The 17,580-nt window shown below is 34.6% G+C and overlaps 1 protein-coding gene across 7 annotated transcripts in view; it reads right to left on the bottom strand.

Annotated features, from left to right (window-relative positions):
- Positions 1–17,580, bottom strand: part of PCDH15 (protocadherin related 15) — a 914,927-nt gene that overhangs the window by 364,489 nt on the left and 532,858 nt on the right. For all 7 annotated transcript variants that reach the window (XM_031652624.1, XM_031652623.1, XM_031652622.1 and 4 more), the window contains 2 exons: positions 15,520–15,654; positions 13,575–13,724 (listed from right to left, as the gene is read on the bottom strand). In XM_031652624.1, coding sequence (XP_031508484.1) covers positions 13,575–13,724; positions 15,520–15,654 — 285 coding nt within the window. The remainder of the gene's footprint in view (positions 1–13,574; positions 13,725–15,519; positions 15,655–17,580) is intronic.

The following is a 17,580-nucleotide window of genomic DNA, read 5'->3' on the forward strand; positions in this document are numbered from 1 at the left end:
CCAATTACCTCCAACTAGGCCCCTCCTGCAATACTAAGTTTCACGACTCAAGGTGAGATTTGTGTGGGGACACAGAGCCAAACCAAAACCAGAACAATCCTTGAGTCACCTTAATCAACACTGGACAGAAAGTACTAAGAGGGATTTTAAGTTCAATAAATTAGTTTATTGAATCAAGTAGAGATGGCTTTTAGGCAAACATATTAACCCAAATAAGCAACGTAGGGAACATTCTTTTTCAATAACTTGACATTACTCAGGAATGATTACTGAGTAATCAATGATTACTGAAACAATTATTATAATAAACTCTGATGTATTTAAATGGTTCTAGTTTGCTATACTAGAAGATCAAGTCAGGAGGGACATATCTCTGGGAACTATGGACAATCTAAACTATACCAAGATGCCATTTATAAGTATAGGCATTATCAATCTTCTATCACAGTCATATTTCTATGAACTAGGAAACAAACTTTTCTTCTTCATGGTACCTTTGGTGAGGTTTGGACAGCCTAAGAATCAATAATGCATTGCTTTATAAAAGAAAAGTGACTGGTGTACTGCATTCATATGCAGAAGCTTTTGCAAGTGAAAGTTTATTCCTAAGGGATGGTTTATGGTTATGCTATCAGACCAGATACAGAATTGTCTGAGAAAGAGTACCTAATGACTACTCTGATAAGGTAAAATGCATGATATGTAGGAAAAGTCTATTTTTTACTAGGAAAGTTGAGAAAACAATATGGTGATATTAAAGTGTGCTGTGTTAAATATTTCATCTCTCTGCCTCAGCTCTATCATGTAATAAGGGATATTTAAATTCATTTATGTAGTTAGATAAAAATGAAATTTGAGTGCATATTGATCTCTAGGACAGAAGGATTATTTGGACAGGCAACATAAAACTTACAAGCTAGGTAATCCTTATGTAGAAATATTTGCCAAAGAAATAATTGAATTTACATCTGTAAACTAATATACCCAGTTCAATGTCTCTATCAACACTTACAAAAAGGCAGAAGTAATAGATGATAAGTGGAAAAAAACAGTCTTTCAAATGTTAAAGAAATGTCAGAACATTTAGGTGAATCTATCTATGGTTGTTAATTTGCTTTGTAGAGGGAATTTCAACTTCTTACTGTATGAAATATGCTCTGGTGATAGTGTTTTAACGTCTATTTTTAATGCACTAGATATTATAGAAGTTAGTGCAACAAAAATTTTAAGAAGATTCCTCAGAAATGTGTAGCCAGTGGGTAACACATACTGAGTGCAGATGACTTAGAAGACATAAGATATTATATCTAAAGGTTATAAGACTTCTACTATGCTATTGCCATAAAAGCTATATTGTTGCCTGTCTATTATCCTTACTTAAAGCTAAATCAACTTGGAACTGTGTGAGGTCCACTGAGTCTCTCCAGGTTGGCATTCAGTCTGAACTTAAGGTTGCTGCTCATTAAAATATCACTGGAAATTCATTATTCAGTGTGATTTCTGATGGGAAAATGATATAATGGGTTTGCTTTTATGTTTGTTGATTTCTTCATGTGTCAATACAATTCAGGAAGTTCTTCAATAACTCCTGCCAGTCCAGCAAATTGGGCATTGCAAAAGTATTTATTTTCAGATTTATTATCTCTGGCCTTAATGTGAACGAGTGATGCTTTAAAGCTAAAAAGCATAACAGGCTCCCAGTTTTCCCCCCTCTCTTAAGCACATCCTAGAATAATCCAAGATAATGGGCACCTCAGTAGAGTAGGTGGTTGGCAAATTTATCACTTTGGGTGTATAAGCTGGAAAAAGATATTGACAACATTAATAATAATATGATCATTAAATATTTATATGAATAAATAAATGTCACTGAAGATAAGTCTTCCATTTATTCATTTTTCTTCCCAATAAAAAGCCAAGAAATAAAACAAAAAGAAGACGACTTTAAAGCATTTCTTTTCACTGCCTGATTATTTAAAGGGCTTGTTTCTTTTCTGCAGCAACTTTGTGATCCTTTTGTAAAGGTTCATTGGTTCTAATTACTCAAACTCTGAGACTGGAAACTGGAACCTTAAGTGCTCTAATGCTATCAAATTCTCTCATGCTCAACTTATACTCTCAAAAAAGGATTTCCTCAAAGTTGACTTTCATCAATTTCCATCTCATTAGCTTTAATTCATTTATTTAAGGACCCAGTCTTTCATACTTCTTCAAGAAATCTCATATTGTATGCAAACTACTCTACTATGCAAAGTAGCCATCTTAAATTAATTTATAAATAATTGCATCCGTTTATTCAGACCTTAATTTGTACCAAATGTCTGACTCTGAAAAATGAAGAGTGGAAAAGAAACAGAAAGAATAACTTCTGTCAAACAGCAGGTGCTCTAGGAAAGGAGATGAGAGAGAAACTTACCTTTAATTGAAATGCTGCTATAGAAACATAAAAATACATTACAGAGGTACAGAAAAGCCTGTCATGACCAAGGGGCTGAGAGAATAAACCAACATATATTTGGCTTAGTAAAAGAAAAGCAAATCTTTTAGCATTCAGTTCTTCTTCTCTCCCATGGCAGTCAAACTTGTATCTTTAAGGCCTCATGCCTTTGGCCATATCATTTCATCTTCAACATCATATCTTCACCTGCCTATCTGAGTACTAAACATCTTGAGAGATTCATGAAGCTCTAACAGATCATCATCCCCACTCACTTTTGATGAATTCTCATTAGTGCTCTTAGTCTTGCTCATCAAATTTAACAGTTCAATAATTGCGACATTTTCTGATTATTTCACTGTGAAGAAGGATTCTTTCTTGCCAAATATGGTCAACTTCTTGAGGATTAGGACTGTGCCTTATTCATTCTATGTATTTTTCAGAGCAATTAGTTTAGTACGAATCACCTAAAAATCTGTGAAGAAGGATTATTTCTTGCCAAATATGGTCAACTTCTTGAGGATTAGGGCTGTGCCTTATTCATTCTATGTATTTTTTTCAGAGCACTTAGTTTAGTACGAATCACCTAAAAATCTGTGTAGATTAAATTATAATCTAGCCAAGAAAGTAATACAACATGCAACATACATATATTAGGAATTGCACAATAGTGTTTTTGTTTGTTTGTTTCCTTTGCCAAACTGGATGAGCAAGTGTACTAGGGTTTTAAGAAATCCCTACTGCTCTATTTAAATGTTCTTTTTCTCCCCTAAGATCTCCTGTATTTGAAATATCTCAATATCCAACTATTTTTATTTTACTCAGATGACTATGCTTGGACATTATAACAAAATTTACTACCAGAGAAAGCTGAAAAGAAAGTGAGCTCTTTTGCAGAACAGGTGAATAAAAGCTAAAACTGATCAAGGAAATGTTTTATTTATCTTAGGATAGGACACATAATAAAGAAAATAGTATAAAATATATTTTTCATTTTGTTTCTTCTAGAGCAATATCAAATTTCAAGTCAAATATCTAGTAAACCAGCAATATATAGAACCATAAGTATGAGCGTAAATATTGCAAAAATTAAAAATACACAATTTACATGATTGTAAAACAATCACATATAAATAAGCAAAAGCTTGATAAAAAATGCAAGCACCAGGCCGGGCGCGGTGACTCAAGCCTGTAATCCCAGCACTTTGAGAGGCTGAGACAGGTGGATCACGAGGTTAGGAGATCAAGACCATCCTGCCTAACACAGTGACGGTGAAACCCCGTCTCTACTGAAAATACAAAAAATTAGCCGGGCACGGTGGCGGGCGCCTGTAGTCCCAGCTACACGGGAGGCTGAGGCAGGAGAATGGCGTGAACCCGGGAGGCGGAGCTTGTAGTGAGTGGAGATCGCGCCACTGCACTCCGGCCTGGGCGACAGAGCAAGACTCCGTCTCAAAAAAAAAAAAAAAAAAAAAAAAAAAAAGCAAGCACCTAAGCATTAATTATTGAAATTGGACAACTTTCACTTGACAAAAAAATGATAGATAAATATTAAAGTAAATAATCGTGTTTACAAATAAGTTTTCTTTAAAAAGCTGTACTGTTAAATATATCAAGGAAAGGGGATAATGTCTGAAAAATAATATAAAACCTAAATATGCTTTTTCAGTTATACAAATTCAAAATGCAGGGAATTGTGATTACTATAATGCTAGCATTAGCATTTTCTCCAAATTTATAAAATGGAAAAGCTTACTCTAGACTATATAGCCTCTGCCGTTTTAAGATATACTGAAATATGTGCTAAACACTAAATAATGTTGAATTTGATGATATGTCATATTTGTCATGTATTATAAAACCAAAATATAGTTTGCCTTTCTGCATTAGTAGTCTAGTGATTACTTAAGGTCATAAACTATATGTTGATAGTTTCTTTATTTCTTATGATTTGGCATCGTGCCCAATACTTCAAATGTTCTACACAATAAATAATTTTCAAATAAATGTGTTAATCAACTTTGCCTCTTTAAAATCATATATAATTGACCTATGTTTTCAGTCAGTTTAGCATCTCAAGGGCCTTTTTGAAATGATTCTTCTGAATAATCCAGTTTGGAAGTACTATGTTCTAGGGATACTAATATAACCGTAGTTTAAAATATTTTACTTTGTAAAAAATTTAAAAATGAATTAACCTGAAATATAAGTAATTCCCCGTGATTCATATATAAATTCCTAATACATATTTTTCCTACATCTATTAGTTATTTTTATCCAATTATTCATTTAACAAATATTTATTAAAGGTCAATGTGCTGGGACTGGGTAAGATGTTAGGCATACAGTAGTGATGGAAAAAGAAGAAAAGTACGCAAAAAAAATTGACAATAAGTTTACTCCATTTGAGCCTATAATTAATTAAGTGAGGGAAACAGATAGTTTAACCATATAATTATAAATTTTGAAATGTGCTGTGAAGGAGAAATTAGGATGCTCCAAGATAATAAACGGGTAACACTGAGAAAAGGAAATCATAGAAGGCTTCTTTGAGGAAGTGGCATTCAAATTAGGACCTAAAAGATGGAAAGCATATGAATAAAAGTTATCCCCTCACAGTGGGAGCATCATAACAGGTAAGAGAGGGGTAAAATGCTAAGTGAAGAAATTGAACACTAATCCAGTAATCCAGGATGCAGATTATGAACTTTATTTTGATAGCAGTAGAAAACCATTGAAAGGGTCAAGCATGCTAATTATTTGATGTGATTTCAAATTTAATATAGTCCTCTGGCTAATGAATGAAGAAGAGGGAGAGAGGAGACATAAATAATGCTCCAAGAAGGACATTTCACGGGTTTAGGTGAAAGTTGATGGTGGCTGTGAAAGAAATACAGGTAGATGTAGTAAATAAGTATATGAGGAAAAACTGATAGGAGTTGATAATAGATTGGAGATGGGAGTAAATGAGAATGTATCAAGAATAACTTTTTCCAACCAAATGGAAGGTGTTGCTATTTTCTATTTTTCTTTTTTTTTTTGAGACAGAGTCTCATTCTGTCACCCAGCTGGGAGTGCAATGGCCCGACCTCGGCTCACTGCAACCTCCACCTTCTGGGTTCAAGAGATTCTCCTGCTTCAGCCTCCTGATTTCTTAGATGGGGAATATAATCCATCTGAAAAAAATTCAGATAGTGTAATCAAACTTGAAATTTGATTAGAGTTCTCAGCATGAGTGAATAACCTATATAAGTTCAGAATTACATGTTGGTGTATATATTTCAATTGTAATACAAATAGATTTAGCCAAGATATGGAATGGTCTTTAGAAAAAAATAAAATGTTTCAAATATCAAAAATAAATTAAAATTGTGTATTAATGTAAAAAATAGTCTATATTTTTGTAAGCTTTGCTCATCAAGTCTTTATATGGTATGTGCTGAAATACTAAACTCCATCAAGACCTTAAGTAAATATAACCCTCAAACTTTAATCATGACATTATACACACAAACCAAATAAAACAAAATCATTATTTGAAACAAATTGTCGTCTACGGCCATATCAGTCTGAAACCCTCCCAATCTTGTGTGAAATAAATTGTCAAGAGACACTAAAATACTATATAGTTTTATCTTAAACTTGAATATTTGAAATTATAGAAACAGAATTTAATATGTAATTTTATGTTATGTACATGTGTCCTCCACAGTGCACTAAATAACACACGACACACAGAGATATACACAGATAAGGTAACAAATATTAATAAATAATCCTAAGTGCTTTACATAATTTATGAGAATGGTACAACAATAGCAAGTTACCACATATGCAGCATTTGCTAAGCACACATGTGATAGTAGTTTATATAATTAGTTTAATAATCACAACACTCTTGCGAGGTTGATACTATTATTATTACCATTTTAAAGACTGGAAAACTGAGGTACAGAAGGTTATGTCACGTAATAGTACAAAGTGGCAGAAAGAAATGCAACTAGCTAGCCTGCCTCCCAATTTTATTGTCTTTAAGTCTTCTCTGTCACTTAAAACCCTCGCTAATTTGGAACAGTCATCTGTCATTATATTAACTCACATTTTTCTGTAAAATTAGACTATGAAAAATAATTATGTTCAAAGATTTTTTCAGTCCTAATATTCAATGACCTATTATATAGCATAACTAAGAAATCAAAATATTTCCAATATAAGAGCAGGAAGGGGTAGCTTGGCTAAAGCTGTTAAGTTAGAGATCATCTCGGGAAAGGACTATGTGAGATGATACTTAGTGTGTGATAGAATTCTTAAGCCAAATAGAGCATATATCTAGAATGAGGTGTTTTCTAAACTTATTGAGGGTAGATTAGTCAAGGGAATTAAATTCTATGGACATTAACTGAATCCCTACTGTGTGTAAGTCATTATACTGACCACTGGTGGTTAGATCATTAAAAATTTTTGTCTTAAAGGAATTTACAGGTCAGTAGGGGAGACAGACATGTAAAAGCTAGCCTTAATGCATGCCACAGCAAAATATGTAGGAGATAGAGGTGATAGCTGGTATGTGGAAGCAATTAATTTTGACTTGCTAGGAAAATAAAGCCCGTATTAAATAAATAACAATTGTACTATGTGTTAAAGAATTTTTTTTAAAAGACACAACTTAGATCAAACCTTCAACCTGAGAGAGCTCTCAACAGTTATAGAATAGCAAGAATATTCCATGCTAAAAACAAGTAAAACAAAATCCTGTATATCCTCAAGATCCACAATATGAAGGGATGTAGCAGGAGATGAAACAAATATATTTAATAGTATTACATAGATGTCCTTGACTGTATGTGTGGAGCTTTGTTCCTTCCATTGGTAGCTTTTCCAGGAGGGTGAGGATCTGTTCTGACTCAGTTTCAGAGTAATCATCTGGAACAGTGTGATAGGAAATCTGTAGAAATAGCCAGATTGCCCAACATAGTCTACTGTAGTAGCCTAAATTATGGCAGCACATAGGCATGGAAAAGAAATTGGTTGTGGAAATGGGAATGCAAACTAGTAGAGTCACCTTAGAAGACAGCTTCGCAGTTTCTAACAACGATATCCATATTCATTCTATATGATCCAGCAATCCCACTCCTTGGTATTTACCAAAAGGAGTTGAAAATTTGTGTCCAAGCAAAAAATCTTAGCATGGGTGATTACAGCAGCTTTATTAATAATGGCCAAAACTTGAAAGCAACCAAAATACTCTTTCATGGAAGAATGAATAAACTGTGATACATCTAGATAATGGGATAATAAACAGCACTAAAAAGATATGGGCTATTAAGTCATGAAAAGAAATGAAGGAACTTTACGTACGTAATACTAAATGAAATAAGCCAGTTGGACAAGGCTACATATCATATGATTCTAAATATATGCTATCCTCATAGGCAAAACTATGAGACAATAGAGAGATCAATGATTGTCAGGGGAAGGAAAGAAGCAAGGGGGAGGGAAGCATAGGCACAGCCCAGGTTTTTAAGGGCTGTGAAACTCCTCTGTGTGGTACTACAATGGTGGGTATACATCATGAGTACAAAACCATAACATGAAACACCGAGAGTGAATCCTAATGTAAAGTACAGACTTTGGATGAGAAGGATGTGCGAATGTAAGTTCATTAATTGTAGTAAATGTATCACTTTGGTATGGGGTGTTAATAATGTGGCAGGTATGCATCTGTGGGGACAGCGAGTACCTGGGAAATCACCGTATCTTCCTTTCAATTTTGCTGTGTACCTAAAACTGCTCAGAAAACAAAATCTTTAACAAAAAAAGAGGAAATGATCTGCAAATACATGTTAAAATAGGAATTGCCTAAATTGAACAATAGTTTGGATGTAGGCAGGTAAAGCAGAAGGAAAACAAACAACACTGCAATGTGCCTACCCTGCTGCCTGTGAAGCTTAAAGATTCATGGCGTGCATCACAATATAGCTGCCTCCAACACAACTAGATGCATGTTTTGAGTCTGTGTGTTTGTTTATTAAAATAAAGATAATGGATTAATGTATTTTAGGATATGTCCAATGTGAAGTGTTTGTGAAAGATCCACTTTGTCATGTCCAGCTGATATCTGGAATGTCAGTTTGCTGCTTGGGAAAGAGGTCATCACAGGGCATTTAACTTTGGCAGACAAGTGTACATAGAGGTGATGATTGAAAACTTGAGAATAGATGAAAAAGAAAAGAAGTATATATAGGTATTTGAAGAATGTTAATTTTTAAAGAGTGATAATTGAACAAGGGGTCAGTAACATCTCTCAGCCAACAGAGAAGTAGGATAGGAACCAGGGAAGTTATTCATAAAAGGGTATAGTTGAGAGTTTTACCAAGATTAAGGACTTTTGAGTTTGACATGTAGAAACAGACTGATGGGATATATAATTTTACATGATTTTAGTGGTGTGATGTGAGTTAAACTCAGGTTATATTATACATAAGATAGATAAATACAAATATAAATATAGAGATAGATATAGATCAATACATGTATGCAGGCACTGAGATTGATACATTTTTGTTGATAAGGAAAATAATCAGAGGGGGATAAAAGCATGAAGAATTTTATCTGGGAGTGGGGATTAGTCCAGTACCTGGGGATGTTAAGAATGTTAATTGGGCAAAGGGAAGGAGTTAGTCAGTGGAGAAAGATTATTGCCGTCAAAGAAATGGAATAATTGGTGGAGCACAGACATTGGAAGGAGTAGAGTCTAAGATAGGAAAGGGGAGTAGGAAGCATCACAGAAGAAGGGAAGGAGAACTAAAAAACAAAAGAACAATGAAAAGAGGTGGGGTGAGGATCAGAGGATTCAACTCTATGTGGGATTCTATCTTAATGACTTACGAAGTACAATTATTCAGTGGTACTTTTAAAATATTGTTGTTGTTTAAAACCATAATTCTCAAAATTGGCTGCATATTAGAACTGTTTCATTTTCTTAAATAAAATCTGTCTAAGTGACTCTGTTATGGGTGGTCAGATCATTTAAATACAAACATCTTAGAATGAAGTGCTGGCATCAATATTTTAAAAGTTCCTCAGGCAGCATGCTAATATTCAATTGTCATTGAGAATCACAGTTTAAGAGAATTGCAGATGTTTACGAATAGTGCTTATGGAGCATTAATTGGATAGCTAGCTACTAGTATTTAAATCTACATCTTCAAAATAGTAAAATCTGTATCTTTTATGGGGACTAATTGTCTTTTCAAGAAAACTAGCAATGTGTGGAGTGGTATTTATGGAGCATGGTATTTATTAGTGTCAACCTGTAAGATTGCATTGACATCCCATAAAATGGTCTGCATGGAATGAAAAATGAAATCATCTCATGCAGTAGTTTTCCCTTAAACAAAATATGTGTTAATAATGTGATTATACTTCAGCTCTAGTTATGGAAGATGATGTGATTATACTTCAGCTCCAGTTACGGAAGATGATGTTGATGCTTTAAGGCAGCACTCCTCTAAGTGTTGTTCATGACCCATGTGCGTGGGAATCACTCCAGTCCTTTTGGCCAAAATCAAGTGTAAGAGACATATATAAAGTCAGAAGCTCAATTTATAACTGAGAACTTATAACAAGGATCTGGGTAAAACTTTATAACCAACTCATTTGCTCCTTGCAGACAGGGTAAATTCTTAATAAGAAAAATATACTGTACTTAAAAAATTGAGTATGTGCTCACATCACGCTAAAAGAGTCTCATGGCTACATTAAAAATGACAATAATTAAAACCTGTTGCCCGAGTGTCTTTTTTTTTGAAAGTGCTCATTGTCACTTTTGTTTCTGACACTTTCAGTCTTTGACATCAGTTTACTAACCACCAAGTAAACTGATGTATCTTGTGTCAAGTCAATGGGGAAAGACAGGGTTGTGACGAGGTGTAGCATAGGGACCTAGGCCATGACTCTTAAAGGGTATATGTAGATCAGAGTTTTGTATCAAGTTTCTTTGTTTTAGATATATTCTCTCAATGAGAACTATTTTATGTCTAGGTTCTTGGAGTATGTTTTATAGTGAGACCATCCTTCTACCACATACCAGAAATAACATTAAAATACTAATTATAAAGCTTCATTTGTTGACTTTTAAATAATTTTTTAAATTGTAGGCATGCTGACACAAACACCAATCTATCTTCACAATCTGCATAGTTCAGGGAAATATGTAAAACATAAGTCTTTAAAGGCAAGGAAATATTCGTTTTACAAAGAGATACATAAGGGAAATTAACTTTTGTAGACTTCAAATGAGAGAAATAAGCCTTTGATCCCCTAAGGCAAACATTTTTGAGATACAGTTTCTCCATATAATTGCTATGATTTTCTTAGTTACACTTTGTAGTTCCCTGCTGGCTGTTTTTCTGTGTAAACTTACTTTCATTTCCAATTATGACATAGAGATGAAAATCAGGTCTAATTAAATAAGGACATGACAATAATTGTCATTCTTTTATTTATGTAAAATATGGTTTTTCTACCTGTGAAAAGGTGCTTTAGCAAAGAAAAATGTAGCTCTCATGGTCCATCAATTGACTGGAACTAATAGCCATGTATCTACAGCTTCCCATTCTTTCATATCTTTATTCATTCATTATTACTTGTCTAAGGGTCTTCCTTTCTTTCATCCTCAAATAAGCATTTATTAGGTAGCTACACTATACTTATTTTATTTTATAATTTTAACTTTTATTTCAGATTCAGGGGGTACATATGCAAGTTTATTACCTGGGTATATTGCATGATATTGAGGTTTGGGGTATGATTGATTCTGTCACCCAGACACTGAACATAGTACACAATAGTTAATTTTTCAATTGTCCCTTCTCCCTCTCTCCCTCCGTAGTAGTCCCCAGTATCTTTTGTGCCATCAGCAGCTACTGTACTAAACATCTACTATATACCATGAACTATAGATACAGATGCCACAAATACAGAAATAAACTAGTTAGAGTTCTGCCCTGAAATCAAATGTTTTAAAACACATTCATTTCATTAATGTGACAAGTACCATACCAATATATTAAAAAATTTACTGTAGCAGTTTGAAACGTTTTTTCTCTCTTTACTAAATATACAGCAGACACTATTTACAAATGGAATAAACATTCTGTTGAATTCCCAGTCCCCAGGCTATCATGTCACCCCTTCTATAGAACTCAAGAAAGCATATCTTAATTCACAAACAAAAAAATCACATTGAATGATTTCTTTTTTCTTTCGCATTTTTGTGTGCGTTTGTTTGTTTGTTTTTGTTTTGTTTTGTTTTGTTTTGAGACGGAGTCTCGCTCTGTCCCCAGGCTGGAGTGCAGTGGCACCATCTTGACTCACTGCAACTTCCACCTCCCGGGTTCAAGCAATTCTCCTGCCTCCGCCTCCAGAGTAGCTGGGATTACAGGCGCATGCCGCCATGTCTGGCTAATTTTTTAAAATTTTTATTTTAGTAGAGGCGAGGTTTCACCATATTGCCCAGACTGGTCTCGAGCTCATGAGCTCAGGAAATCTGACCGCCTCGACCTCCCAAAGTGCTAGGATTACAGGTGTGTGCCACCACGCCCGGCCGCACTGAATGATTTCTAATTTTAATTAGCAATTAATGCAAAGTTAGTGATGTTTTATCCCTGGAATAAATATTTACTGCATGGCTAATATGTCTGCCATGTGCTGGCATTACAGTGCCAAACAAGGCAGCCAAAGTTACTAAACTCCTGAGTTTTCAATTTGGAATGAGGGAAAGAAGAAAATAAGTTAATTTCATATATTATAGGGGATATGACCTTGATGAGAGAGGAAAAGATCTAGAGAAAAAAAAGTGTGTGTGTGTGTGTGTGTTTGAAATAACTTATTTAAATGTAATAAGCACAGATAATGGTAAAAATAAGATAAATCAGGAATAAAGATGTTGCCTGACTTACATGTTTTCAAAGGTACCATTTACTATCTAATTTAAATTTTCTCTGCTGTAATGATTACATTTTATCTAGGTAACCAATATCTAGTGGGATTATGCACCAATTTACTAAGGCAGTTTTTTTTTTTTTTTTTTGGAGACGGAGTCTCGCTCTGTCGCACAGGCTGGAGTGCAGTGGCCGGATCTCAGCTCACTGCAAGCTCCGCCTTCCGGGTTTACGCCTTTCTCCTGCCTCAGCCTCCCAAGTAGCTGGGACTACAGGCGCCCGCCGCCTCGCCCGGCTAGTTTTTGTATTTTTTTAGTAGAGACGGGGTTTCACCGTGTTAGCCAGGATGGTCTCGATCTCCTGACCTCGTGATCCGCCCGTCTTGGCCTCCCAAAGTGCTGGGATTACAGGCTTGAACCACCGCGCCCGGTGGCAGTTTTTTGTATTTATCTCCAAGTGAAATTTAATCAATTTCTACAGTAGTGAAAAGTAATTTGAAGATTTAATGTATTCAGTATATTAATAAAATATAAACTGGTCAAATAGCTATTTTTTTTTTTGAAAGTAACAACCAAGCATTTATTCACTTACTACCAACAAATAGCTATGTTTACCTCTAATAACCAGTTAAATCTCCTTTAGAGTCCATATAGATATTCTTTTATTTATGTGTGTGTGGGTGTGTGTTTGCTTTTTTGTTGTTTTTTGTTGTTGTTTGTTGTTTTTTTGTTTTGTTTTGTTTTGTTTTGTTTTTTTGAGATGGCCGGGGGGGAGTGTAATGGCGCGATCTCAGCTCACTGCAAGCTCCGCATCCCAGGTTCACGCCATTCTCCTGCCTCAGCCTCCCAAGTAGCTGGGACTACAGGTGCCTGCCACCACGCCCAGCTAATTTTTTTTTGTATTTTTAGTAGACACGGGGTTTCACCGTGTTAGTCAGGATGGTCTGGATCTCTTGACCTTGTGATACACCCACCTAAGCCTCCCAAAGTGCTGGGATTATAGGCGTGAGCCACCATGCCCTGCCAGATATGCTTTTATTTGAAAAGTAACAGAAATTTAAAGCTATTTAAACTAATTATGCTCTACAATAAATGTGAAATCAATTTTTGTTTCTTAAGTAATTTCTTAATGAACACATTATATAATGCCCATATACATAGCAACTTTGAGTGTACACTCATATGAGTAGTTACCTGTATGACACTGTCCCCAGGTCTCATATCTGTATAAACATACACATCATAGGATATTTCAGGGAAGGTTGGTGTGTTATCATTTGCATCCATCACTTGAATATTGACGATGACTGGCTCACTTTCTTGTACACCATCAAATGCTGTTATCTTTGGGAGTAGAAAAATACACTTAATAGAGATGTTCTGCAAATATAAGTAGTACAGAGTTTGCTGTTACAGTTTAACACGTTTCTTACAGGTAATCTTACAATTTGAAAGGGTGCAAAAATATTTTGTTGATAAAAGGAGGTAATAAAGATGTAATATTACACATACTAAAAGTGTTCTAATATGATAAGAAGCAAATATTGAAGATTTTGTTTTGGCCGGGCGCGGTGGCTCAAGCCTGTAATCCCAGCACTTTGGGAGGCCGAGGCGGGTGGATCACGAGGTCAGGAGATCGAGACCATCCTGGCTAACATGGTGAAACCCCGTCTCTACTAAAAATACAAAAAAATAGCCGGGCGAGGTGGCGGGCGCCTGTAGTCCCAGCTACTCGGGAGGCTGAGGCAGGAGAATGGCGTGAATCTGGGAGGCGGAGCTTGCAGTGAGCCGAGATCGCGCCACTGCACTCCAGCCTGGGCGACACAGCCAGACTCCGTCTCAAAAAAAAAAAAAAAAAGATTTTGTTTTAAGGTATTCAACTCCCGGCATATTTTAAATAATCAGATATGCAAAATATCATTTAAAGTGCGTCAGTAACATTCTGACTCTTAGGGTTAACTACAATTTAATCCTTAAAAACTTAATTGGAAAATATTATATATTTATGTAATATTGCATTTACATATTTTGCATACAATAGTCCTTTTACAGTCAATATGTTTATACCATCAGGAAGGTAGATGCCCTAGATGCACACTGTATCACAGTAATTTACCCAATGGCAATTTTCAAAGGACTAAATGGCATCATTTAATTGTGATATTTTATACATCATCAACATTTTAACAACGCCTGCCAAATCAGTGCTACAGCACCACCATCTTTGTCTAAATCCACTTTGTATCTAACTTTTAACCATCACATAAACTTTCCTGGAAGTTCTCATCTGTTTCTGTGTAGGCTTCTCCAGGAATAATTTCTATATATCTTAATTTGTGCTTTCTCTTAGCTCATCTTTCTCCTGTGTCTGATTCAAAAATTGGAATATACTTAGAAGTTACATTTTATCTTTATTTAACTGTCAACCCTACTATACTTGTTATTTACGTGTTTATGTGCATGTGTATGTATGTTTACGTGTGTATTTCCCTATCTCATGATATTTACAATCACAACTTTAGTAACTTTTACTTTTTTCCCCCTTGATTAGCCTAACCCATGATTTATTTACCTTAGTGCTATTGACACCTTGGGACAGATAACTCTTTATTGTGGGGGGTTGTTCTCTGTATTACAATTAGCAGCATCCTTTATGTCTACCTACTAAATGCCTATAGTACCCCTTCACAATTGTGACAAACAAAAATGCCTCCAGATGTTGCTAAATGTTCACTGGAGGGAAAATTTATTCCCTCTTGAGAATCACTGGCTCAACCTTATGACTAAATAAAAAATGCAAGAACAACAATAAAAAAGGTTAGGCAATAATTATTTGTATCTCAATTTAAGACAATTATGACTTTGGTAAAGGCTGAAATTCGCACTTTCTTTTTTTATTTTGAAAGGTTTTTTTTTTTTTCTATGAGGAAGAATGTTAATACAGCTACACAAATTACAAACAAAGAGCGATACATGTAAATAATTTTTCATTGATCTTCTCTCTGGTATTGAAAATAATGTATTTTTCCCCCAAGTCGATGACCTTTTCAGTTTTAACCATTCATCTCTTTCAGATCCATCCAAACACACATACATATATTCATACATACATATATATATTTATACAAAAGCTCTTTACCGAAAAGGTGTAAGTTTGCTGTTCTTCCCTGTCCACTGGTTGAAGTAAGGTGAGGTAGCGAGTAATACCAGTCTGTGTGACGGTGAAGACTGAGGTGTAGTCATTCAGAAAAAGGTGAAGCTCTGGGTCTTTTGTCTTTGAAAAAAAAGACATAATTTCAAATGTTGAATAAATAATGTAGCTATTAGTTCATCACCTAGAAGTTAATGTTTGAAATTTATAGCAAAAATCCAGATAAAAATATTAAGAATTTCTAAAGATAAAAAATATTTAACTAGATATTTACTCATTAATGATCTAAACTATTCAAAAGATGGTGACCTATATCGTGGAATACAAAATACTGAAATACACACAGGCATAATCAATATGGTAAAAAGGAAAAATAACAGAAAAACAGAAAGAATATAAAAACTCCCAATTAAATATATTCTTACTGATTATTTGTTATCAATATTTTCCAAAATAGCACTGGACTAGGGAAATAAGAAATAAAAGCAAGAAAAGAAAATTGCAGTTCAAAATTTTAGCAATAAGGTTTTACAATTACTTGATTTGTAATAATAAACTGCATATATGCAGATTACTATCTTGTTCTTACTTATAATGCAAAATATAAATAAAATTGGTTATGTATTATTCATTACCTATAAATATCACGCTTGCTCTTTCGTATTTTAATGCTGTAAAATTCTCCAAATGGAAACATGTTTACTTTAATTAAAATATTTCAGATAATTTGATTTAAAATATGCATGAATTTAGCAAATGTGTCTGATAGGAAAGTCTAGAAAAAGTGATATATACTTAAAAAGGAAAGGATTTCAAAATTCAAGTCTGAGAGATAATCAACTTAGCATTGAAGACCCTTTGCAATCTCAATGCCACCCCTGAAAGAGAAGACAACCTACTCTGTAATTTAGAGAAAGAACAGCAATATAAAGTAAGAAGGCTAGCACTGGTATCTGCATAGTAGGAAAGAAGGCAGGTGGAGCAAAGAAAAAAAGGAATGTTCCGAGAGTGGGCTATTACAAAGGCTATGAAAAAGAGAAAAAGGAGTGATACAGGGAGTTAAGGTGTTGTTCTAGATTATACTATCTTTTAAAGTATGCATAGCATGTTATGAAATGGATTTAATATCATAAAACACTTTTTTAAGTCTGGTGTCAAGGGCTGAGGGAAAAACAAACAATAGAAAATTTTTAAATGTGTTTAATTTGAAAATAATAGAACTCATAATTTCAAAATTTCTATGTAAAATAAAAAAAGTTGTAATGCACACTATAATAAAATGTGAACATGATTTGATCCACAATATACTTGAATCTGCCCATCTTTTAAATATTTCAATATGTGTTGATTTCAAATAACTTTGAAATAAATGATTTCATTTGAACCTAAAATAAGTTATGTATTCATAATATCTCATTCTGTAGTTGCTTCTATGTTCAGGATTTTGACTTAACGTTACTGTGCTATATTTATCCTGGAACAATAAGAAATTAATACTATAGATGATAATTCCAATTGGTGTATTTATTATAAAATGATCAAAAATATTGAGAAAAAGTTCAAGAGGCTTCACACTCTGGTATTTTCTTTTTTCTTTTTCTTTTTTTTTTTTTTTTTGAGACGGAGTCTCGCTCTGTCACCCAGGCTGGAGTGCAGGAGCGCAATCTCAGCTCACTGCAAGCTCCGCCTCTCGGGTTCAAGCTATTCTCCTGCCTCAGCCTTCGGAGTAGCTGGGACTACAGGCGCCCACCACCACGCCCGGCTGTGTGTGTGTGTGTGTGTGTGTGTGTGTGTGTGTTTAGTGGAGACGAGGTTTCACCGTATTAGCTGGGATGGTCTCGATCTCCTGACCTCGTGATCAACTCGCCTTGGACTCCCAAAGTGTTGGGATTACAGGCGTGAGCCACCGCGCCCGGCCCACACTCTGATGTTTTCAAACAGGTACGTTAGTTGTTTCCATTTCAGTGTCATGAATCCAATTACTCAGTATAGCTAGAAAGTGGGATATTCTAAAAATCTAACATGTTAGTTAATTTTACAAATAAATAA

This window comes from Papio anubis, chromosome 11 (genome assembly GCF_008728515.1).
Source record: "Papio anubis isolate 15944 chromosome 11, Panubis1.0, whole genome shotgun sequence".
NCBI classification, from domain to species: Eukaryota; Metazoa; Chordata; class Mammalia; order Primates; family Cercopithecidae; genus Papio; species Papio anubis.